This window comes from Cheilinus undulatus, linkage group 8 (assembly GCF_018320785.1).
Source record: "Cheilinus undulatus linkage group 8, ASM1832078v1, whole genome shotgun sequence".
NCBI classification, from domain to species: Eukaryota; Metazoa; Chordata; class Actinopteri; order Labriformes; family Labridae; genus Cheilinus; species Cheilinus undulatus.
The window spans coordinates 53,335,787-53,361,126 of record NC_054872.1 but is presented as its reverse complement, the minus strand read 5'-3'; the positions used below and the strand labels follow the sequence as shown (position 1 = coordinate 53,361,126).

At 40.1% G+C, this 25,340-nt stretch overlaps 1 protein-coding gene across 1 annotated transcript in view; it reads left to right on the top strand.

The window, feature by feature from the left end:
* selenbp1 (selenium binding protein 1) overlaps nucleotides 1–20,789 on the top strand; it is a 38,748-nt gene extending 17,959 nt beyond the window's left edge. The window contains exons 6-13 of the mRNA XM_041793486.1: nucleotides 10,065–10,185; nucleotides 10,327–10,509; nucleotides 16,558–16,739; nucleotides 17,603–17,681; nucleotides 19,690–19,811; nucleotides 19,893–19,985; nucleotides 20,119–20,237; nucleotides 20,326–20,789. Coding sequence (XP_041649420.1) covers nucleotides 10,065–10,185; nucleotides 10,327–10,509; nucleotides 16,558–16,739; nucleotides 17,603–17,681; nucleotides 19,690–19,811; nucleotides 19,893–19,985; nucleotides 20,119–20,237; nucleotides 20,326–20,488 — 1,062 coding nt within the window. The 3' untranslated portion in view covers nucleotides 20,489–20,789. The remainder of the gene's footprint in view (nucleotides 1–10,064; nucleotides 10,186–10,326; nucleotides 10,510–16,557; nucleotides 16,740–17,602; nucleotides 17,682–19,689; nucleotides 19,812–19,892; nucleotides 19,986–20,118; nucleotides 20,238–20,325) is intronic.
* The last annotated feature ends 4,551 nt before the right edge of the window (nucleotides 20,790–25,340 follow it).

Here is a 25,340-nt window from a genome sequence, read left to right as displayed (position 1 = left end):
GTTTGATTTATAGAGTAACTAAAGCCAGAGTTTGATTTATAGAGTAACTAAAGCCAGAGTTTGATTTATAGAGTAACTAAAGCCAGAGTTTGATTTAAAGAGTAACTAAAGCCAGAGTTTGATTTATAGAGTAACTAAAGCCAGAGTTTGATTTATAGAGTAACTAAAGCCAGAGTTTGATTTATAGAGTAACTAAAGCCAGAGTTTGATTTAAAGAGTAACTAAAGCCAGAGTTTGATTTAAAGAGTAACTAAAGCCAGAGTTTGATTTATAGAGTAACTAAAGCCAGAGTTTGATTTATAGAGTAACTAAAGCCAGAGTTTGATTTATAGAGTAACTAAAGCCAGAGTTTGATTTAAAGAGTAACTAAAGCCAGAGTTTGATTTATAGAGTAACTAAAGCCAGAGTTTGATTTAAAGAGTAACTAAAGCCAGAGTTTGATTTATAGAGTAACTAAAGCCAGAGTTTGATTTAAAGAGTAACTAAAGCCAGAGTTTGATTTAAAGAGTAACTAAAGCCAGAGTTTGATTTATAGAGTAACTAAAGCCAGAGTTTGATTTAAAGAGTAACTAAAGCCAGAGTTTGATTTATAGAGTAACTAAAGCCAGAGTTTGATTTATAGAGTAACTAAAGCCAGAGTTTGATTTATAGAGTAACTAAAGCCAGAGTTTGATTTATAGAGTAACTAAAGCCAGAGTTTGATTTAAAGAGTAACTAAAGCCAGAGTTTGATTTAAAGAGTAACTAAAGCCAGAGTTTGATTTATAGAGTAACTAAAGCCAGAGTTTGATTTAAAGAGTAACTAAAGCCAGAGTTTGATTTATAGAGTAACTAAAGCCAGAGTTTGATTTAAAGAGTAACTAAAGCCAGAGTTTGATTTATAGAGTAACTAAAGCCAGAGTTTGATTTAAAGAGTAACTAAAGCCAGAGTTTGATTTAAAGAGTAACTAAAGCCAGAGTTTGATTTAAAGAGTAACTAAAGCCAGAGTTTGATTTAAAGAGTAACTAAAGCCAGAATTTGATTTAAAGAGTAACTAAAGCCAGAGTTTGATTTATAGAGTAACTAAAGCCAGGGTTTGATTTAAAGAGTAACTAAAGCCAGAGTTTGATTTATAGAGTAACTAAAGCCAGAGTTTGATTTATAGAGTAACTAAAGCCAGAGTTTGATTTAAAAGGTAACTAAAGCCAGAGTTTGATTTATAGAGTAACTAAAGCCAGAGTTTGATTTATAGAGTAACTAAAGCCAGAGTTTGATTTAAAGAGTAACTAAAGCCAGGGTTTGATTTAAAGAGTAACTAAAGCCAGAGTTTGATTTATAGAGTAACTAAAGCCAGAGTTTGATTTAAAGAGTAACTAAAGCCAGAGTTTGATTTAAAGAGTAACTAAAGCCAGAGTTTGATTTAAAGAGTAACTAAAGCCAGAGTTTGATTTAAAGAGTAACTAAAGCCAGAGTTTGATTTAAAGAGTAACTAAAGCCAGGGTTTGATTCATAGAGTAACTTAAGTATGAGTTTTATCTAAAGAGTAAGTAAAGCCAGAGTTTGATTTAAAGAGTAACTAAAGCCAGAGTTTGATTTATAGAGTAACTAAAGCCAGAGTTTGATTTATAGAGTAACTAAAGCCAGAGTTTGATTTATAGAGTAACTAAAGCCAGAGTTTGATTTAAAGAGTAACTAAAGCCAGAGTTTGATTTATAGAGTAACTAAAGCCAGAGTTTGATTTAAAGAGTAACTAAAGCCAGAGTTTGATTTAAAGAGTAACTAAAGCCAGAGTTTGATTTATAGAGTAACTAAAGCCAGAGTTTGATTTAAAGAGTAACTAAAGCCAGAGTTTGATTTATAGAGTAACTAAAGCCAGAGTTTGATTTATAGAGTAACTAAAGCCAGAGTTTGATTTATAGAGTAACTAAAGCCAGAGTTTGATTTATAGAGTAACTAAAGCCAGAGTTTGATTTATAGAGTAACTAAAGCCAGAGTTTGATTTAAAGAGTAACTAAAGCCAGAGTTTGATTTAAAGAGTAACTAAAGCCAGAGTTTGATTTAAAGAGTAACTAAAGCCAGAGTTTGATTTATAGAGTAACTAAAGCCAGAGTTTGATTTAAAGAGTAACTAAAGCCAGAGTTTGATTTAAAGAGTAACTAAAGCCAGAGTTTGATTTAAAGAGTAACTAAAGCCAGAGTTTGATTTAAAGAGTAACTAAAGCCAGAGTTTGATTTAAAGAGTAACTAAAGCCAGAGTTTGATTTAAAGAGTAACTAAAGCCAGAGTTTGATTTAAAGAGTAACTAAAGCCAGAGTTTGATTTAAAGAGTAACTAAAGCCAGAGTTTGATTTAAAGAGTAACTAAAGCCAGAGTTTGATTTAAAGAGTAACTAAAGCCAGAGTTTGATTTAAAGAGTAACTAAAGCCAGAGTTTGATTTAAAGAGTAACTAAAGCCAGAGTTTGATTTAAAGAGTAACTAAAGCCAGAGTTTGATTTATAGAGTAACTAAAGCCAGAGTTTGATTTAAAGAGTAACTAAAGCCAGAGTTTGATTTAAAGAGTAACTAAAGCCAGAGTTTGATTTATAGAGTAACTAAAGCCAGAGTTTGATTTATAGAGTAACTAAAGCCAGAGTTTGATTTAAAGAGTAACTAAAGCCAGAGTTTGATTTAAAGAGTAACTAAAGCCAGAGTTTGATTTATAGAGTAAATAAAGCCAGAGTTTGATTTAAAGAGTAACTAAAGCCAGAGTTTGATTTAAAGAGTAACTAAAGCCAGGGTTTGATTTAAAGAGTAACTAAAGCCAGGGTTTGATTTAAAGAGTAACTAAAGCCAGGGTTTGATTCATAGAGTAACTTAAGTATGAGTTTTATCTAAAGAGTAAGTAAAGCCAGAGTTTGATTTAAAGAGTAACTAAAGCCAGAGTTTGATTTATAGAGTAACTAAAGCCAGAGTTTGATTTATAGAGTAACTAAAGCCAGAGTTTGATTTAAAGAGTAACTAAAGCCAGAGTTTGATTTAAAGAGTAACTAAAGCCAGAGTTTGATTTAAAGAGTAACTAAAGCCAGAGTTTGATTTAAAGAGTAACTAAAGCCAGAGTTTGATTTAAAGAGTAACTAAAGCCAGAGTTTGATTTAAAGAGTAACTAAAGCCAGAGTTTGATTTAAAGAGTAACTAAAGCCAGAGTTTGATTTATAGAGTAACTAAAGCCAGAGTTTGATTTAAAGAGTAACTAAAGCCAGAGTTTGATTTATAGAGTAACTAAAGCCAGAGTTTGATTTATAGAGTAACTAAAGCCAGAGTTTGATTTAAAGAGTAACTAAAGCCAGAGTTTGATTTAAAGAGTAACTAAAGCCAGAGTTTGATTTATAGAGTAACTAAAGCCAGAGTTTGATTTAAAGAGTAACTAAAGCCAGAGTTTGATTTAAAGAGTAACTAAAGCCAGGGTTTGATTTAAAGAGTAACTAAAGCCAGGGTTTGATTTAAAGAGTAACTAAAGCCAGAGTTTGATTTATAGAGTAACTAAAGCCAGGGTTTGATTTAAAGAGTAACTAAAGCCAGAGTTTGATTTAAAGAGTAACTAAAGCCAGAGTTTGATTTAAAGAGTAACTAAAGCCAGAGTTTGATTTAAAGAGTAACTAAAGCCAGAGTTTGATTTAAAGAGTAACTAAAGCCAGAGTTTGATTTAAAGAGTAACTAAAGCCAGGGTTTGATTTATAGAGTAACTAAAGCCAGAGTTTGATTTATAGAGTAACTAAAGCCAGAGTTTGATTTAAAGAGTAACTAAAGCCAGAGTTTGATTCATAGAGTAACTTAAGTCTGAGTTTTAGTTAAGTGTGGGCGGTCACAGTACACATCTTTAACACAAATGTTGAATTTAAATAGTTTTTGCTGAAACTGCAGATCTGGACCTTCACTGTTTAGCAGGGCTACTAAAGATGAAGGACTCTGAGGAGTCAGAGAGTCTTTAAGGCATGTTTCTGTTTTTTTAATCAGGATTTGTTCTGGTCCTGATCCAGAAGCTGAGAGGACTTGAAAATAAACCACGCGAGAGTCTCTAACCAGTGACATAAACATGACCAACAAAGCAGGAAGGTTTTCTGTTAAGAGATCTGGCAATAGCTCGAGTTCATTCTTCCATCCGATGATAGGGGACTTTAGGAGGAGGAGGAAGAGGAGGAGGAGGAGGATAAGGAGGGTGAGTCAGAGGTTTCTGAGGAGCATGAAGGTTCATCCTGAGTTCATGCTGTTTGATAAACACTCTCAGAGCTCTTCTCTAAAAATCTGGATGTTTCTGACGTGGGAAATAAAAACTGCTGCTCTGTTGTCCTCCAAGTCTGTCAACATTTCAGAATGTTCCAGAACAAAGTGTTTTTAAACAGTAAAATCTGTGGAAGCTTCAGCTGTAGAGCTTCAGCAACACTAATGCAAGATGACAGACGTGAACTTTGGTGGGGTACGCGACATTTCAGACCGGGACTAGATCAGAGATACATGTTTAACATTTTAATGTTAGCTTTGATATATTTTGTCTAGCTCTCAAGTTTAATCATAATTGATAAGGTCCATTAACTGGAGAATTCTTTTTTTAGTTGCGATTAATCTCATGCCAAACTAACCCTTTCGCACAATTTGGTCCACACAAAAAGAGTCTGAAATGTAAATCAGTGGTAGTTTTAAACAATGATAGAAGGATGTGATTTATCAGGATTGACTACAGAAATCCAGAGATTAATCACAATTAACTACAGAAATCCTACATTAATCACAATTTTCTACTGAAATCCTAAGTTAATCACAATTAACTACAGAAATCCTAAGTTAATCACAATTAACAAATGAAATCCCAAGTTATTCACAATTAACTACAGAAATTCTAAGTTAATCACAATTACCTACAGAAATCTTAAGTTAACCACAATTAAATACAAAAATAATTAATTAATCACAATTTTCTACAGAAATTCTAAGTTAATTACAATTAACTACAGAAATCCTTAATTATTCACAATAATCTACAGAAATCCTAAGTTAATCACATTTAACAAAAGAAATTCTAAGTTAATCATAATTAACTTAAGAAATCCTAAGTTAATCACAATTAACTAAAGAAATCCTAAATTAATCACAATTATCTACAGAAATTCTAAGCTAATCACAACTAACTAAAGAAATCCTTACATCATTCAATATAAACTACAAACATCCTGAGATGAATCACAAAAAACTACAGAAATCATGAGATTAATCTCAATTTACTACAGAAATCCTAGGATTAATCACTATTTACTACAGAAATCATTAGATTCATCAAAATTTAATACTGAAATTCTGAGATTAATCATGATTACCAAAGAAATCATGAGTTTAAATACAAAAAACTACAAACATCCCGAGATTAATCACAATTAACTACATAAATCCTGAGATAATTCAAAATTAACTATAGAAATCCTCAGAAAAAACATGATTTCTGAAAGACATCCAGAGATAAATCACAATTAACTACAGAAATCATGAGTGTAATTATGATTAACTACTGTAGTCCTGGGATTAATCACAATTTGAATTTCAAATCACTGACGGTCCTAATTTTTGTCTGATGGTGTCTGTGAATTAGCCTTGCCGATGGATTCTTTGAGGTTTAGGGATAAAGGTAGAATTCAGGGTCCTGGGATTATGAATAAAGGTAGAACTGATGGGTTCTAGGTTTAGAGTCTGTGGTAGAACTGATGGGTTCTAGGTTTAGAGTCTATGGTAGATCTGATGGGTTCTAGGTTTAGAGTCTATGGTAGAACTGATGGGTTCTAGGTTTAGAGTCTGTAGTAGAACTGATGGGTTCAAGGTTTAGAGTCTATGGTAGAACTGATGGGTTCTAGGTTTAGAGTCTGTGGTAGAACTGATGGGTTCTAGGTCAAGAGTCTATGGTAGAACTGATGGGTTCTAGGTTTAGAGTCTGTGGTAGAACTGATGGGTTCTAGGTTTAGAGTCTGTGGTAGAACTGATGGGTTCTAGGTTTAGAGTCTGTGGTAAATCTGATGGGTTCTAGGTTCAGAGTCTATGGTAGAACTGATGGGTTCTAGGTTTAAAGTCTGTAGTAGAACTGATTGATTCTAGGTTTAGAGTCTATGGTAGAACTGATGGGTTCTAGGTTTAGAGTCTGTGGTAGAACTGATGGGTTCTAGGTTTAGAGTCTGTGGTAGAACTGATGGGTTCTAGGTTTAGAGGCTATGGTAGAACTGATGGGTTCTACGTTTAGAGTCTGTGGTAGAACTGATGGGTTCTAGGTTTAGAGTCTATGGTAGAACTGATGGGTTCTAGGTTTAGAGTCTGTGGTAGAACTGATGGGTTCAAGGTTTAGAGTCTGTAGTAGAACTGATGGGTTCTAGGTTTAGAGTCTATGGTAGAACTGATGGGTTCTAGGTTTAGAGTCTGTGGTAGATCTGATGGGTTCTAGGTTTAGAGTCTATGGTAGATCTGATGGGTTCTAGGTTTAGAGTCTATGGTAGATCTGATGGGTTCTAGGTTTAGAGTCTATGGTAGAACTGATGGGTTCTAGGTTTAGAGTCTATGGTAGAACTGATGGGTTCTAGGTTTAGAGTCTATGGTAGATCTGATGGGTTCTAGGTTTAGAGTCTATGGTAGATCTGATGGGTTCTAGGTTTAGAGTCTGTGGTAGATCTGATGGGTTCTAGGTTTAGAGTCTATGGTAGATCTGATGGGTTCTAGGTCTAGAGTCTATGGTAGAACTGATGGGTTCTAGGTTTAGAGTCTATGGTAGATCTGATGGGTTCTAGGTTTAGAGTCTATGGTAGATCTGATGGGTTCTAGGTTTAGAGTCTATGGTAGATATGATGGGTTTTAGGTTTAGAGTCTATGGTAGAACTGATGGGTTCTAGGTTCAGAGTCTATGGTAGAACTGATAGGATCTAGGTTTAGAGTCTATGGTAGATCTGATGGGTTCTAGGTTTAGAGTCTATGGTAGAACTGATAGGATCTAGGTTTAGAGTCTATGGTAGAACTGATGGGTTCTACATTTAGAGTCTATGGTAGAACTGATGGGTTCTACATTTAGAGTCTATGGTAGAACTGATAGGATCTAGGTTTAGAGTCTATGGTAGATCTGATGGGTTCTAGGTCTAGAGTCTATGGTAGATCTGATGGGTTCTAGGTTCAGAGTCTATGGTAGAACTGATAGGATCTAGGTTTAGAGTCTATGGTAGATCTGATGGGTTCTAGGTTTAGAGTCTATGGTAGAACTGATAGGATCTAGGTTTAGAGTCTATGGTAGATCTGATGGGTTCTAGGTTTAGAGTCTAGGGTAGAACTGATAGGTTCTAGGTTTAGAGTCTATGGTAGAACTGATGGGTTCTACATTTAGAGTCTATGGTAGAACTGATGGGTTCTATGTTTATAGTCTATGATAGAACTGATGGGTTCTAGGTTTAGAGTCTATGGTAGAACTGATGGGTTCTAGGTTTAGAGTCTATGGTAGAACTGATGGGTTCTAGGTTAAGAGTCTGTGGTAGAACTGATAGGATCTAGGTTTAGAGTCTATGGTAGATCTGATGGGTTCTAGGTTCAGTGTCTATGGTAGAACTGATGGGTTCTAGGTTTAGAGTCTATGGTAGAACTGATGGGTTCTAGGTTTAGAGTCTATGGTAGAACTGATGGGTTCTAGGTTTAGAGTCTATGGTAGAACTGATGGGTTCTAGGTTTAGAGTCTATGGTAGAACTGATGGGTTCTAGGTTTAGAGTCTATGGTAGAACTGATGGGTTCTAGGTTTAGAGTCTATGGTAGAACTGATGGGTTCTAGGTTTAGAGTCTGTGGTAGAACTAATAGGATCTAGGTTCAGAGTCTATGGTAGATCTGATGGGTTCTATGTTTAGAGTCTATGGTAGATCTGATGGGTTCTAGGTTTAGAGTCTATGGTAGATCTGATGGATTTTAGGTTTAGAGTCTGTGGTAGAACTGATGGGATCTAGGTTTAGAGTCTATGATCAGCTGATGGGTTCTAGGTCTAGAATCTATGGTAGAACTGATGGGTTCTAGGTCTAGAGTCTATGATAGAACTGATGGGTTCTAGGTTTAGAGTCTATGGTAGATCTGATGGGTTCTAGGTTTAGAGTCTATGGTAGATCTGATGGGTTCTAGGTTTAGAGTGTATGGTAGATCTGATGGGTTCTAGGTTTAGAGTCTATGGTAGAACTGATGGGTTCTAGGTTTAGAGTCTATGGTAGATCTGATGGGTTCTAGGTTTAGAGTCTATGGTAGATCTGATGGGTTCTAGGTTTAGAGTCTATGGTAGAACTAATAGGATCTAGGTTCAGAGTCTATGGTAGATCTGATGGGTTCTATGTTTAGAGTCTATGGTAGATCTGATGGGTTCTAGGTTTAGAGTCTATGGTAGATCTGATGGGTTTTAGGTTTAGAGTCTGTGGTAGAACTGATGGGTTCTAGGTTTAGAGTCTATGATCAGCTGATGGGTTCTAGGTCTAGATTCTATGGTAGAACTGATGGGTTCTAGGTCTAGAGTCTATGATAGAACTGATGGGTTCTAGGTTTAGAGTCTATGGTAGAACTGATGGGTTCTAGGTTTAGAGTCTATGGTAGAACTGATGGGTTTTAGGTTAAGAGTCTATGGTAGATCTGATGGGTTCTAGGTTTAGAGTCTATGGTAGAACTGATGGGTTCTAGGTTTAGAGTCTATGGTAGAACTGATGGGTTTTAGGTTTAGAGTCTGGTAGAACTGATGGGTTCTAGGTTTAGAGTCTATGGTAGATCTGATGGGTTCTAGGTTTAGAGTCTATGGTAGATCTGATGGGTTCTAGGTTTAGAGTCTATGGTAGATCTGATGGGTTCTAGGTTTAGAGTCTATGGTAGATCTGATGGGTTCTAGGTTTAGAGTCTATGGTAGATCTGATGGGTTCTAGGTTTAGAGTCTATGGTAGATCTGATGGGTTCTAGGTTTAGAGTCTATGGTAGATCTGATGGGTTTTAGGTTTAGAGTCTGTGGTAGAACTGATGGGTTCTAGGTTTAGAGTCTATGATCAGCTGATGGGTTCTAGGTCTAGATTCTATGGTAGAACTGATGGGTTCTAGGTCCAGAGTCTATGATAGAACTGATGGGTTCTAGGTTTAGAGTCTATGGTAGATCTGATGGGTTCTAGGTTTAGAGTCTATGGTAGATCTGATGGGTTCTAGGTTTAGAGTCTATGGTAGAACTGATGGGTTCTAGGTTTAGAGTCTATGGTAGAACTGATGGGTTTTAGGTTAAGAGTCTATGGTAGATCTGATGGGTTCTAGGTTTAGAGTCTATGGTAGAACTGATGGGTTCTAGGTTTAGAGTCTATGGTAGAACTGATGGGTTTTAGGTTTAGAGTCTGGTAGAACTGATGGGTTCTAGGTTTAGAGTCTATGGTAGATCTGATGGGTTCTAGGTTTAGAGTCTATGGTAGATCTGATGGGTTCTAGGTTTAGAGTCTATGGTAGATCTGATGGGTTCTAGGTTTAGAGTCTATGGTAGATCTGATGGGTTCTAGGTTTAGAGTCTATGGTAGAACTGATGGGTTCCTCATCTTTAGGGACATAGGTACAGCCATTAGATTCTTGGTTGAGGGATGAAGGTAGAATTGAGGGTTCAGGGTTATGAATAAAGGTAGGCAGGTATGGAAATGTTGTCAGTGTGCAGAAAATGAGTCTAGTGTCTCTGATTGCACAGATATGTTGGGAACATGCGGACAAAAGGGAGGAGCTTACCACTGTAGATGTCAGAATGATTGAGGTTCACTGTGTTAGACTCGGTCTAACATTCTTGTCTACATTTGCTATCTTTCAGATTTAGAGGCAGGGACTTCCAATACGCATTTCTATTGGTTGTTGAATATGCTTAGTTATGATTGGTCCTTAGGACACTGCAGCACTGCAGCCTGAGCACCTGTCTGAGAGTTACCTGCAGCCACAGTGAAGGTCTGGAGCTGAAGTGTGTTACTGCAGAACAAGAACATAAAACTCCGTGAACACCACACAGTGAAGGTGTGAGATCAGACTGACTGGTGTTTTCGTGTCTGTTTTCTGATCCTTCAGATGGTCGAGCCTGTCGATGTGTTCTGGAAGTGCGGCCTGGCGAACCCTCACACCACCCACTGCCTGGCTAACGGTCAGATCATGATCAGCTGTATGGGCGACCCCGACGGCAACGGCAAAGGTGAGACCAACATCAGACGCACAAATATTTAACAGGATTTTAAAGGAACAGTCCATCATGTTTTAATCTCTCCATGCTCTTAGAGACAAACAGTCTCATTGTGTTTAAGGGTCGGTGTCTCACCTGCTGTCATCCTCCCAGGTGGGTTCATCCTGCTAGACGGTGAGACGTTTGAGATCGTCGGGAACTGGGAGCATCCAGGTGAAGCAGCAGCTTTTGGATATGACTTCTGGTACCAACCTCAACACAATGTGATGATCAGCACTGCGTGGGGGGCCCCCAAAGCTCTGAATGGTGGATTTAACCCGGATCATGTCAAAGATGGTGAGATGGGTGAGGTGAGGTGGGGTGGGGGGGCTTTATGGTTAAACATAGTCCATTATTACAGACATTACAGGGTTTGTAGGTTCTCAGGATGGAACAGGATTGACCTAAAGAAGGCAGTTACCTGGGGCCCCACACCCTAACGGGCCCCAAGATAGTGGTTATAGGTGTGTGTCAGATATGAGGTAATTATCTAAAATAACTTCCGGAAATCGAAGCATGCATTTTTGATGTGTCGCTGCCAAAAGTGAATACAACAGCATTAAAATTGATTTTGATTCTCCTTAAAAGTCCTTGAGGACCTCTGACCCCAACATCAAAGTCCAGACCCCACAAAGAGCCCACGAAAATCTTTACATCAGTTTAATGATAGTACTGTAGACCCCTATAGACAGGCTGGAACGATGAACTGGGGGACTGTGTGGTAAAAGGTAGCAATTAATCCAAATGTGACATCATCAGACAAAGATCTGAACGATGACATCATCAAAGACAAAGATGAACGTTTGAAACACTCTGAAGGATGACATCATCAAAGGCAGACAAACATGAATGTTTTATAAGTTTTGATGACGTCATCTTTAAAGGCAGAAGACGAAATGTTTAAAAGCGTTGATGACATCATCTTCAAAGACAGAGGACGAAATGTTTTATAAGATTTGATGACATCATCTTCAAAGGCAGAAGACAGAATGTTTTATAAGCGTTGATGACATCATCTTCAAAGGCAGAAGACAGAATGTTTTATAAGCATTGATGACATCATCTTCAAAGGCAGAAGACAGAATGTTTTATAAGATTTGATGACATCATCTTCAAAGGCAGAAGACAGAATGTTTTATAAGCATTGATGACATCATCTTCAAAGGCAGAGGATGGAAAGTTTTATAAGATTTGCTGACATCATCTTTGAAGACAGAGGATGGAATATTTTGTAAGATTTGATGACATCATCTTCAAAGGCAGAGGACAGAATGTTTTATAAGATTTGATGACATCATCTTCAAAGGCAGACGACAGAATGTTTTATAAGATTTGATGACATCATCTTCAAAGGCAGAGGATGGAATGTTTTATAAGATTTGATGACAACATCTTCGAAGACAGAGGATGGAATGTTTAATAAAGTTTGATGATGTCATCTTTAAAGGCAGAGGACGGAATATGGACCCCCGGCCTTGACGACGGGCAGATAAGATTTTATTTACTGGGAAGACGGGACCGCCGTCGACGAACCAGGGGGGTGGAGGGGGCTTGGCCGGAGGGCAAAGCTGGCTGGTGTGAACAGGCTTGAGGTTGCTAACATGGAAAGTAGGATGTACCCGCATGGACCTTGGTAACCTGAGGCGAACAGAGACAGGGTTAATTACTTTAGATATGGGGAATGGCCAAATGAACCTGGGAGCGAGCTTGCGTGACTCGACCCTGAGGGGCAGGTTTCTGGTGGACAGCCAGACTCTTTGTGTGTAATTGGTGGCTGTCGACCTCTTGCGATCCGCTTTGGCCTTATAAACGGTTGACTGCTTCAGGAGGTTCCTGCGAGCTCGCTCCCAGGTCTTCCTACATCGCTGAACCAAGGCCAATGCGGACAGGACAGAAGAATCACGATCTGAGGAGGGAAACAGAGAGAAGGGATGACCATGGACGACATGAAAAGGAGAGAAACCTGATGAGGCAGATGGAAGTGAGTTGTGTGCCATTTCTACCCATAATAATTGCTCAGACCAAGTTTCAGGCTGTTGAGAAGCTGTGATTCTCAGTCCCTTCTCCAATTCTTGATTAAGTCTCTCAGTTTGTCCATTAGATTGGGGGTGAAACCCAGAAGATAGGCTGACGGTGGCCCCTAGCATATCACAGAATCCCCGCCAGAACAATGAAATAAACTGAGGCCCTCTGTCGGAGACAACATCAACAGGAAAACCATGGATCCTGAACACATTTCTCATAAGGACCTCGGCCGTTTCCTTGGCCGAGGGGAGCTTGGGAAGAGGGATAAAATGCACCATCTTGGAAAACCTATCTACTACTGTGAGCACCACCGTATTACCCTTAGAGGGAGGTAACCCAGTGACAAAGTCTAAGGAAATGTGTGACCAGGGACGTTTAGGAACCGACAGGGGCATGAGTTCCCCCTGTGGTCGTTGATTCGACACTTTATTCCTAGCACAGACATGACAGGTGTTCACATATTCAGCAATGTCATCTTTCATCTTGGGCCAGCAAAAGTGCTGTTGCACCACATGCAGGGTCTTTTGAATCCCTGGGTGACAGACAACTTTATTGGTATGAGCCCAGTTTATCACCTCCCCTCTAAGCTCAGGCACCACAAAAAGAACCTTATCAGGACACTCATCAGGAATATCAAAATCAACGAAGGAGGCTTTAACCTTGTCCTCAATCTCCCAAGATATGGCAGAGACAAAACATGATTCAGGTAGGATGGTTTTGGGTGTCAAATTAGAATTTTCTGGTCAAAAATGCGTGAAAGAGAATTGGGTTCCTGATTTTTAGAACCAGGGTGATAAGAGACGACAAAATTAAATCTGCTGAAAAACAATGACCAGCGAGCTTGTCTAGAGTTCAATCTTTTAGCAGTCTTCAAATATTCTAAGTTTTTATGGTCTGTCCATACCTGTATGGGCAGTTGAGCTCCCTCGAGCCAGTGTCTCCACTCCTCCATGGCCACTTTCACCGCCAGCAGTTCCCGGTCTCCAATGTCATAATTACGCCTGGCCACTTTCACCGCCAGCAGTTCCCGGTCTCCAATGTCATAATTACGCTCAGCACTGGTGAGTTTCTTAGATAGAAAAGCACACAGATGTAGCTTGCCATCCTTGGGGTTAATTTGAGAGAGGACCGCCCCGATCCCTGTCTGAGGCGTCAACTTCCACGATGAACTGCTGGTGGGGGTCAGGGAGGGTGAGCACAGGGGCTGAGGTGAAGCTCTTCTTGAGCAGTTCAAAGGCTCTTTGACAGTCTGTGGACCACAAGAAAGGTTTATGAGGAGAAGTAAGATCATGCAATGGGGCAGCAATGGTACTGTAGTTGCGGATAAACTTTCTGTAGAAGTTAGCAAACTCCAAAAACCGTTGGATTTCTTTACATGAACGTGGTGTGGCCCAATCAGCTACGGCCGACACTTTAGTAGAATCCATCTGGACCTCCCCCTCAGCCAGCACAAACCCCAGGAAGGACACTGAAGGTTTGTGAAACTCGCATTTCTCAGCTTTGACATACAGCTGGTTATCTAGTAACCGTTGCAGTACCTCTCTGACATGATGAGTATGAGTTTCTTCATCGGGGGAGAACACCAGGATGTCGTCTAAAAAAACAAAGACAAACACATTTAGCATATCTCTCAAAACATCATTGACCAGATTTTGAAAAATGGCAGGGACATTGGTTAATCCAAAAGGCATTATCAAATACTCATAGTGTCCAGTGGGTGTGTTGAAAGCAGTTTTCCACTCATCCCCCTCTCTTATTCGTACCAGGTGATAGGCATTTCTCAGGTCCAGCTTGGTAAAAACTTTAGCCCCTTCCAGGAGCTCGAAGGCTGTGGAGATGAGGGGGAGAGGGTACCTGTTTTTAACCGTGATGTTGTTAAGTCCTCGGTAATCGATGCAGGGTTGAAGAGACTTGTCCTTCTTTTCGACAAAGAAGAAGCCCGCTCCAGCGGGTGATGACGATGGTCGGATAATCCTTGCAATGAGAGAATCCTTGATGTATTCCTCCATGGCTTGATGTTCTGGGGAGGAGAGAGAAAACAGTCTTCCCCGGGGAGGGGTGGCACCAGGTACTAGGTCTATGCTGCAGTCATAGGGTCTATGAGGAGGCAGAGACTTAGCTTTGGCCTTGCTAAAGACAGCAGCTAAGTCATGATAACAGGGAGGCACCCCAGACAGATCAGGATTATCATTGTTAGTGGTATTTTGTGAGACAAAACAGGACTCACTACAGTCTTTACCCCAGGAAGTAACATGTCCCTTAATCCAATCAAAGTCAGGGTTGTGCTTGGTGAGCCAGGGGCGCCCTTAAATAACCTGGTGACAAATGGCTGGGAACACATGAAAGCTAATGAACTCAGTATGGCTATCGGGGAAAGTAAGTTCAACAGACTGAGTACGGTGAGTTATCTTGCCGAGCGGACTGCTGTCAACGGCGTTAACCTCTAGGGGGCGTGGCATTCTGTGTTGGCTCAACCCTAGACTCCTGACGAGAGAGAAGTTCATAAGATTAGCATCAGAGCCTGACTCAATGAAAATGGATACAGGTAAGGAGGCTATGTCAGATTTTAGGCTAGCTTTAACTTTGTAGTGGGCGGGATTATTAAGAACAATGTTCTGTCTCACCCTTAGTTGAGTGTCGATGCTGTATTTAGCCTCCTTAACATGGCACGTTGCGACTTGATGTCCAAGTTGTCCACAATAGAAGCACCGGCCATCTAGCTGACGACGCAGGCGCTCCTCGTGAGGGAGGCGAGTGTGACCCAGTTGCATGGGTTCCTCAGACATGGTGGGAGGAGAGACGATTGTAGTGACTGGAGGTCGAAACCTGTTGGGTCTGTCTGACAGCTCGGTCCTCCGTCCCCGTGGAGGCGACGTCCGGCAGAGTGGACGGCCCCGGTCTTGATCCCACCTCTTGTCAATCCTGGTAGCAATAGCGATGAGCTCATCAAGATCCTCCAAGGTCCATAGCTACTAACTGATCCTTAATCTTGTCTGACAGTCCTTGAAAAAATGCATCAGCGAACGCAGCATTATTCCAGTCACTCTCTATGGCCAGAGTACGAAAGTCAATAGCATAGTCTACCACCTTGCGTTTACCTTGCCTTAGCTTGATGATGGACCGGGCGGCTTCTCGGCCTGGCGTGGTATGTTGAAAAACCCGCTTCAGAACCTTGGTGAACTCAGACAGCGATGAGCAGATGTGAGAACGGCGAGTCCACTCGGTGGTGGCCCAAGCCTCAGCACGTCCTGACAGGTGTGAAATAATAAAGGCAATCTTGGAACGCTCAGTGATAAAGGCAGCAGCCTGTAGTTCAAAATGCAGTTCACACTGAGTTAAAAAAGGCTTGATATCACCTGATTCTCCGTTGAAGCGCTGCGGCCGTGAGAGCTGGGGACATGATGTTGCCGGTATTCCAGACGGCCATTACGGGTGGCGGCGCGTCAGCTGTGACGTTCGGCGCAGCCGCGGTGGACACTGCTCCTTCTAGCTTTTGAAGGAGCATGCTAAGCTGTGAGCCCAAATCTAACATCATTGAGTCTTGTCTCTTGGCAAGATCTCTCAGACCTGAGCAAAAGGACGCTAGCTGCTCTTCTTGCTGAGCCAGCCTTTGTCCCTGAGCTCGGAGGGCTTGGCGAACTGGGTCCGTGTCTGCTGCGTCCATTCTGGCTAGTTTGTTCTATCAAGGAACGAGACACAGAATGCAGGACACAACTGCAGGACACGGCAAGGTTCAGGCAAAAATCAGAGTTTAATGGGTGATCAGAGTCGGAACACAGGTAGGCAGTCAAACTCCAGCAGAGGTATCAAAATCGGAAGGCTAAGGCAAAGGTCCAAAAAACACAAACAAGGTTGAGATGAGGAAGCTAAGACTATGGAAACAAAGCGCTGGGACGAGGACTATGAAGTGCAACGAACTAGTGAAAACCGGGTGCTAACATACTGTGGCTAATGAGTGCTAATGGTAAACAGCTGTGGTGATATGTGGCAGAGGAAGCAAAACTGACGTGCAGAGAAGGGGGTGCAAGATCACCAAAATAAAACCGGGAGTGATGAAACAGAGATGTGAGTGTGCAGAAAGTGACAGACAGCAGACATGACATGGACGGAATGTTTATAAGCATTGATGACATCATCCTCGAAGACGACAGATGGAATGTTTTATAAGCTTTGATGAAGATCCAGGCTGGCCTCATTAGAACCTCTTCAATGTTGATTCAGACAAGTCACATGACCACTAGGCCAATCGCCACCCTCGGTGTCACTTATTTTACTAAAATAAAATCCCAGCTCACATGGGTGTATCTGTTTGGTTCCCAGGTCTCTATGGCACCTGCATCAGCATCTGGGACTGGACCACCCACAGGAAGCTGCAGACCCTGGATCTGGGTGAAGAGGGCGCTATCCCCCTGGAGGTCCGCTTCCTGCACGAGCCCAGCGCCACGGAGGGCTACGTGGGGTGTGCTCTGCAAGGGAATGTCTTCAGATTCTTCAAAACACCTGTCAGTAACACCAGGTTCTTCATAGTTAGGGATATAGATAGAACCAATGGGTTCTTTAACTCTAATGATATAGATAGAACCAATGGGTTCTTTAGGTCTAATGATATAGATAGAACCAATGGGTTCTTTAGGTCTAATGATATAGATAGAACCAATGGGTTCTTTAGGTCTAATGATATAGATAGAACCAATGGGTTCTTTAGGTCTAATGATATAGATAGAACCAATGGGTTCTTTAGGTCTAATGATATAGATAGAACCAATGGGTTCTTTAACTCTAATGATATAGATAGAACCAATGGGTTCTTTAACTCTAATGATATAGATAGAACCAATGGGTTCTTCATGTTTAGAGATAATTGTGGATCCAACCCAGTCTCACTATTGTAGCACTGCCAACCAGGTGACTTTAGCATGGAGATGTTAGTGCTAATGTGACACATTAGCATCAATGTTAGCACTAATGTTAGCATCCATGTTAGCACTCATTTTAATATCCATGTTATAACTAATCAAAACACTCATGTTAGCATTAACATTAGCATCAATGTAAGCATCCAGATTAGCATCTGTGTTAGCTTTAATTTAGGCATTAATGTTAACGCTAATGTTAGCATCCATGTTGGCACTCATGCTAGCATCACTGTTGGAACTAATGCTAGCATCAATGTTAGCACTAATGTTAGCACCCAGATTAGCATTCATGTTAACATCCACGTTAGCACTAATGTTAGCATCCATGTTAGCTCTCATGTTAGCATTACTGTTACCACTAATGCTAGCATCAATTTAAGCATCAGCATTAGCATTAGCATCAATGTTAGCATTAATGGTTGTTGTTGCCTGTGCTTGATGTTTTAAAGAGAGGAGACTGGGCAGCAGAGAAGGTGATCAGTGTTCCTAGTAAGAAGGTGGCTGGATGGATGCTTCCAGAGATGCCCAGTGAGTCCTTACCTGTCCATCTATTTCTCTGTCCATCTATGTACCTGTCCATCTATCTATTTACCTTTTAGTGACTGTAGGTTAAGCAAGCTTTCTTGGAGCATTTGCTTTGTTTTTTTGTTTTTTTTACCTGTTTGGCATATTTTTTACCCGTCTGTCTGACATTTTTTTACCTGGCTGCCTGACGTATTTTTACCTGGCTGTAAGACGTATCTTTACCTGTCTGTGTGACGTATCTTTACCTGGCTGTCTGACGTATTTTTACCTGGCTGTAAGACGTATCTTTACCTGTCTGTGTGACGTATCTTTACCTGGCTGTCTGACGTATTTTTACCTGGCTGTCTGACGTATCTTTACCTGGCAGTCTGGCGTAATTTTACCTGTCTGTCTGACGTATTTTTACCTGTCGGACGTATTTTTACCTGGCTGTCTGATGTATTTTTTAACGGTCTGTCTGACGTATTTTTAACTGTCTGTGTGATGTAGTTTTACCTGGCTGTGGGAGATATTTTTACCTGGCTGTCTGGCGTAATTTTAACTGTCCGTCTGACTTATTATCACCTGTCTGTCTGGTGTTTTATTACCCTCTCTGTCTGACGTATTTTTACCTGTCTGTCTGACGTATTTTTACCTGTCTGTGTGACATATTTTTACCTGTCTGTCTGACGTATTTTTAACTGTCTGTGTGACGTATTTTTACCTGTCTGTCTGACGTATTTTTAACTGTCTGTCTGACGTATTTTTACCTGTCTGTCTGACGTATTTTTAACTGTCTGTCTGACGTATTTTTACCTGTCTGTCTGACGTATTTTTACCTGGCTGTCTGACGTATTTTTACCTGTCTGTGTGACGTATTTTTACCTGTCTGTCTGACGTATTTTTACCTGGCTGTTGGAGATATTATTGCCTGTCTGACGTATTTTTACCTGGCTGTTGGAGATATTATTGCCTGTCTGACGTATTTTTACCTGTGTGACATATTTTTACCCATCTGTATAGCATTTCTTTACCTGGCTGTTTGGCGTAATTTTACCAGTCTGTCTGACGTATTTTTACTTGTCTGTCTACGTATTTCTACTCACCTGTCTTTCTGGCGTATTTTTACCTTTCTGTCTGGCGTTTTTTTACCCGTCTGTCTGGTGTATTTTTGCCTGTCTGTGTGACATATTTTTACCTGTCTGTCTGACGTATTTTTACCTGTCTGTCTGGTGTATTTTTACTTGTCTGTGTGACACATTTTTACTTGTCTGTCTTACGTATTTTTACTTACCTGTCTTTCTGGCGTATCTTTACCTGTCTGTCTGACGTATCTTTAAACTGGCTGTTTGGCATAATTTTAACCTGGCTGTTTGGCGTAATTTTACCCCGTCTGTGTGACGTATTTTTACCTGGCTGTATGACGTCACTTTACCTGGCTGTATGATGTATCTTTACCTGTCTGTCTGACGTATCTTTACCTGTTTGTCTGACTTATTTTCACCTGTCTGTCTGACGTATTTTTAACTGTGTGATGTATTTTTACCTGTCTGTCTGGCGTATTTTTATTTGTCTGTCTTATGTATTTTTACTTACCTGTCTTTCTGGCGTATCTTTACCTGTCTGTCTGACGTATTTTTAACTGTCTGTCTGACGTATTTTTACCTGTCTGTCTGACGTATTTTTACCTGTCTGTCTGACGTATTTTTACCTGGCTGTTTGGCATAATGTTAACCTGGCTGTTTGGCATAATTTTAACCTGGCTGCTTGGTGTAATTCTAACCTGGCTGTTTGGCGTAATTTTACCCCGTCTGTCTGACGTATCTTTACCTGTCTGTCTGACGTATTTTTACCTGGCTGTATGACGTCTCTTTACCTGTCTGTCAGACGTATTTTTAACTGTGTGACGTATTTTCACCTGTCTGTCTGGCGTATTTTTACTTGTCTGTCTTTCGTATTTTTACTTACCTGTCTTTCTGGCGTATCTTTACCTGGCTGTCTGACGTATTTTCACTCACTTGTCAATCTGCAGGTCTGATTACAGACATCTTGATCTCATTGGACGATCGTTACCTCTACTTCAGTAACTGGCTCCATGGTGACATCAGACAGTATGACATCACAGACAGGAGGAACCCACGATTGGTCGGCCAGGTCTGTCCTTCCTCATACCTGTCGCGCTGATGAGCAGGAATGAGCTAAGAGACCCACAGCTAACCGGTCTGTCTGTTCCAGGTGTTCCTCGGAGGAAGTCTGGTCAATGACGGTCCAGTTAGAGTCATCAGTGACCCTGAGAACCAGCCACAGCCGCCCCCGTGCTTCATCCAGGTACCACAGACAGGAAGCAATGAGACAGGACTCCATGGCCCTGTTTCCTGTTCTCTGCTGAAGGGTTTGTTAGGGTACACCAGGTAATATTTGATCTCTTCAGTCTGATAGCAAAACCGTCTCTTCTTCGTAGGGTAAGCGTATCCCCGGATCTCCTCAGATGTTACAGCTGAGTCTGGATGGTCTCAGACTTTACGTGACCACGTCACTCTACAGCGGCTGGGACAAACAGTTCTACCCTGACATGATCAGGTAGGTACCAGGACTACTAAGGGTACTACACCAGTAATAAGAACCCATAGAGAACTGGACTGGACCACTGCTCTCTGTCTCTCTGTAGGGAGGGTTCAGTGATGATGCAGATCGACGTGAACACGGTGACAGGAGGTCTCACTCTCAATGAAAACTTCCTGGTGGATTTCGGTAAAGAGCCCGGCGGTCCGGTGTTGGCTCACGAGCTCCGGTATCCTGGAGGAGACTGTACGTCCGACATCTGGCTGTAACACGCCAACGTACAGCCGGGAAGATTCTTCTTCTGAGAACGCTCGGCTGTTTGGTTATAAAGATTTGAACGTCTGTGCCTGAATCTTTTGATCCCAGGAATGAAACCTGGATCAAGTGTGATTTTTCCAACATGAACATGCCTTTAAGATCTCGAACACTCAATTTAGATTTTAGCGTTAGAAAATCACTGTAACGACTCTGCCTGTTTAACTGAGATAATAAAATCATAACAGAAACTCTGAATAAAACATGACAGACTGAGTTCTGATCTTTATTCTAATAAAATCATCTCAATCATCACACAGTGGAGCTTTGGTCCTTTCATTATAATTGTTTTTGTCTTTTTAGAAATAATTTACATGTATGATTTTAAAACCTTTAAATCTTGGTTATTTAGGTCAGGGCTTCTCAACCTTTTCAGCCCAGGACCCCCAAAATAAAGGTGCCAGAGACCGGGGACCCCCACTGTACCTGGAGGTGGTTGGACAGCCAAGAACATTCTATAATAGTCATGTGGAGACAAGGCCGTCCATTAGGGGGGATAAAGGGAGAGGTTTCTGGGATCCAGCCAAACTGGGGGCCCATGGAGGTCAGCAAAACCATGGTCCATTGGGAAGTTAAGCTTAAAATGAAATAGCTTTTGTTAAAAACATATTTAAAATGGGAAAAAAATTGCTTAAATTTGGGAATAATGGCAAAAATGGTGGAATATGTGTTAAAATTGGATTTCTAAGAAACATGAATGGGTAAAAAGTGGCTGAAATGGCTTTTAAGCAGTTAAAATGGGCAAAAAGGGGTATAAAAGTGGTTAATAGTGGCAATAATGAAGCAACAATAGGCAGAAAGTGGCAAGATTTGGTTTAGAAGTGACAAAAACAGGCAGAAAAAAAAGAGGTGGAAAGGGTTTAAAATGGACACAAATGGGTTTTAAGTGGCAAAAATGTGCTGAAATTGGAAAATTGGGTGTTAAAAAGTGATGAAAAGGGGTTAAAATTGGGTAAAATTGGTTTAAAGTGGCAATAGTGTAATTTAGAAAATATTCAGTTTTTTTTAAGGCATCTTGAGACCCCTTCTCAGTGTCTCGCAACCCCCACTGGGGTCCCAACCCAAAGGTTGAGAACCACTGATTTAAGTGATCAGTATCCAAAAGATTCTAAAATCTAAGAATAAGTTTTTAAGACAGAATAACTCTTTACTGATCTCTCGAGGGAAAGTTCTGGATTTTTTTCATAAGAGTCACAGAGAAAAGCCTGATAGACTCCTGGACACTCTACGCTGGGCAGAAACATTTCCAACGCTTCCCTTTCAGGAAGAAGTACAAATCTTCAGCGATATTTACACCCTAAAGAGAGAAAGGAACAATGTCCACACGGAAAATCTGCAACTTTGGATATGTGGGTGAAAGTTGCCAATGTATTTATGCAACTTAGAAAGTTTGCTGGAGTTAATCTGCGATTGTTGATCATGGAAATGTTACAAATAGTTTTTGTACAATCGGGACCGGAATGTTCTACCAGTCAATGATTGTAAATGTTGCCATAAAGGAGTTTAAATGCAATTTATTGATTGGCAACCATACCACATGGAAATGTTGTCAATGCTTTTGTGCAACCGGACATTATGCAGCAGTCTGCCTGCAATATTTAGTTGGCAACCTTGTTTTGTTGATGATTTTTGTGCAACCAAGCCTTTAGGCCAGAGTTTTTCTCCAATTTTTGGTTGTCAACCTTGATGTATGGAAACATTGCCAGTGTTTCCATGTTGTCCATACAGTGTAGAGGATTTTAAATGCAGTTTGAGATGCACGTCCTCGTCATTGCCAATGTTCTCATGCAATCCAAACAGTAGGCTGGTGTTTGCCTGCTTTGTCTGATTGGCAACATTGCCATTTGGAAATATTGTCACTAGTTTTAGTCCAGAAAAAAAAAAGTCAGAGTCAGAGTTTTTCTCTGATTTTTGATTGGCAACCTTGTCAGAAAGAAACATTGCCAATGTGTTTGTACAAGTTAAAGTGTGCTAGAAGTTGAATGCAACTTTTCTTTGGCAACCTAGCCTTAACACATTGCCAATGTTTCTGTGTAATCAATACATAATGAGTAGTATGCCTGCAATATTAAATTGGCAACCAACTGCACAAAATGTTGCCGATATCTTTATAGGGTTTCAGTAGTGTGTAGGAGTTTGTCTGCAACTTGTGATCAGCAACCTGACCATATGGAAATGTTGGCAATGGTTTTTTTTTTTTTTTACACAATCAGACCTGGAGGCCATTTACAATTTTTCTGTGCAATTTTAACAAAGTTCAGGAGTTTAAAAGCAATTATTCATTGGCAACCTTGGCACAGAGGAATGTTGTCAGCGGTTCATTATGCAGAAGTTTTTTCTCTAATTTCTGATCACCAGCCTTGAGCGATCAGATCATTTAAAACTGCTGCATGTGCAGGAAGTTCTCTGTTTGTTGACCCTGAAGTTTCTTTTCTATATCCTGGAGCGCCCCCTGCTGTTTCCATACACACACCACATACGGTGGATAACAGGATAGTATAATGACTTTTCAAAACATCACTGCCATTGAGCCAAAACCTCATATCTCCATTTTTTCATGATGTAATTTTTTTTTCATTAATCAGTGCTATCGGTCTGCCTTTATGTCACTCTTAAATACATTTTAAATCAATTTTAGAGCAATATAAAGTGTCAAAAAGATGCTGACTATGACCTTTCAGAATTAAATCATTAAAAAGAATAATTTCCTGAAAAGTGGTGATTTGGGAGATAGGAGGTTTTTTTGCCCAACAATGCCAGTGATATGTAGCTGTTTGTATGCATGTAATAAATATCGCTGGCATCGTCAGGCCAAAAACCTCCTATCTCCTATTTCTAACTTTCATTTAACCAGAAGAAGACCTGTTAGGATCAGAGTCTCTTTCACAGGGGGGCCTGGCCAACAGGCCAGCAGCACACTTCATAATAAATATTCAAGAGAGCGGGTACAACGGGGGGGGGGATAAAGGTACTGATTACCCAGGCCTCAGTAGGGAGGGGCCCTTAGGAGGCCTGCAATGAAAGTGTATTTTGATTTATATTTTCTTAGTAATTAGTGACATTATTAAATCACAGGGGACTAAAGCAGTGATCCTCAACGCTCATTTAAGCTGCCTTTTGCAATTAAATGCCACTTATTTCACATTTTTCCCACCTTTTTTCAGATTTTTGCACAGTCTCGTCACTTTTCCCTCTTTTTTTTCACGTTTTGCTTCTTTGGGACCATTTTTGCCAACATTAGCTCATTTTGTTGTCACTTCCCACCCATTTTTGCCATTTTTCTCCCGGTGGTTGCTGCTTTTAGCCCATTTTTGCCACTTGTTTTTGTCACTTCTCACCCATTTTTGACACTTTTATCCTACTTTTTCCCCATTTTTTCCCACTTTTATCTGATTTTTGCCCAGTTTAGTCACTTTTCACTAATTTTTTGCTACTTTGGAACCATTTTTGCTAACGTTAACTCATTTTTTTGTCACTTTCTACCCTTTTTTTTTGCTACTTTCTGCCCATTTTTCTTCCAGTGTTTTCCAATTTTAACCCATTTTTGCCGCTTGTTTTTGTCACTTTTCACCCATGTTTGACACTTTTATCCTGCATTTTGCAATTTTTTGCCCCCTTTTCTGCCTTTTTTGTCACTTCTCGCCTTTTTAAGCTGCCTTTTGCAATTAAATGCCACTTTGTGCCCATTTTTTCCCACCTGTTTTCAGATTTTTGCCCAGTTTAGTCAATTTCACTCATTTTTCTCCACGTTTTTGCTACTTTGGGACCATTTTTGCCACTGTTAACTCAGTTTTTGGTCACTTTCCACTCATTTTTGCCACTTTTTTAAAAGTTTTCAATTACAACAGAAGAACACAAGAACACAAGTGGGAAGAGTATCTTTACATCCAAAGTAAATAAATTAAATGAAATAAATAAAATCTTACAAAAAATCTGACCTTACGGGTTTTACATGCTCAGTCCATTTTGTCCATATTTCTTAAAATTTGTCCTTTTGAATCCTGAGGGTGAAAGAAAGTTTTTACATCACATAGATCTCATGGACTATGTTGATCCATTCTTCTACTGTTGGGGACTCCACTTTTAGCCATTTTCTTGTGATGGCTTTTTTGCTTGCTACTAGTAATATTGCTAGTAGTCTTTTATCCTCCTTTTCCCAATTATGAACATTTACATTCCCAAAGTATACTCCTTCAAATGTGCAAGTTATTTTAGTGCCAAATATGTAATTTATATGGTTGCATATCTGAGACCAATAGCTTTTTATTACATTACAATCCCAGAAAATATAAAAATGATTAGCCCCAGATGACCCACAGAGTCTCCAACATGAATCTCCATGTCCCTGGTGTCTTTTTTGAATGAGTGTAATAAAGAACCTTACAATATTCTTCCAACCAAACTCTCTCCACGTGTTGGATCCTGTTGTGCTCCATTGTAGTTGACATATCTTTGCCCAACCTTCACTCAAAATGCACAAATTGCCTTCCACTTCCCACCTCCTCTTAATGTATTCTGTGTTGACTTCTTTACATTGCTGAATTGATTTATACAATTTAGATATTATATTATTCTGAGAAATAGAATTGATTAGTGTTAAGAATGTCTGAACAAAAGCCAATTCACTATTTTCCTGTATACCTTTAATATTTACAGCAAAATAATGCCTGACCTGCAAATATCTACAGAAGTCCTCTTGACACAATCCATATTTTTCTTTTGATGTCTCAAAACTCAAAAATGCCCCCTTGTGGATGAAAGAGTAATATGTAGTTAAGCCTTTTGAGACCCATGTTTAAAACCTAC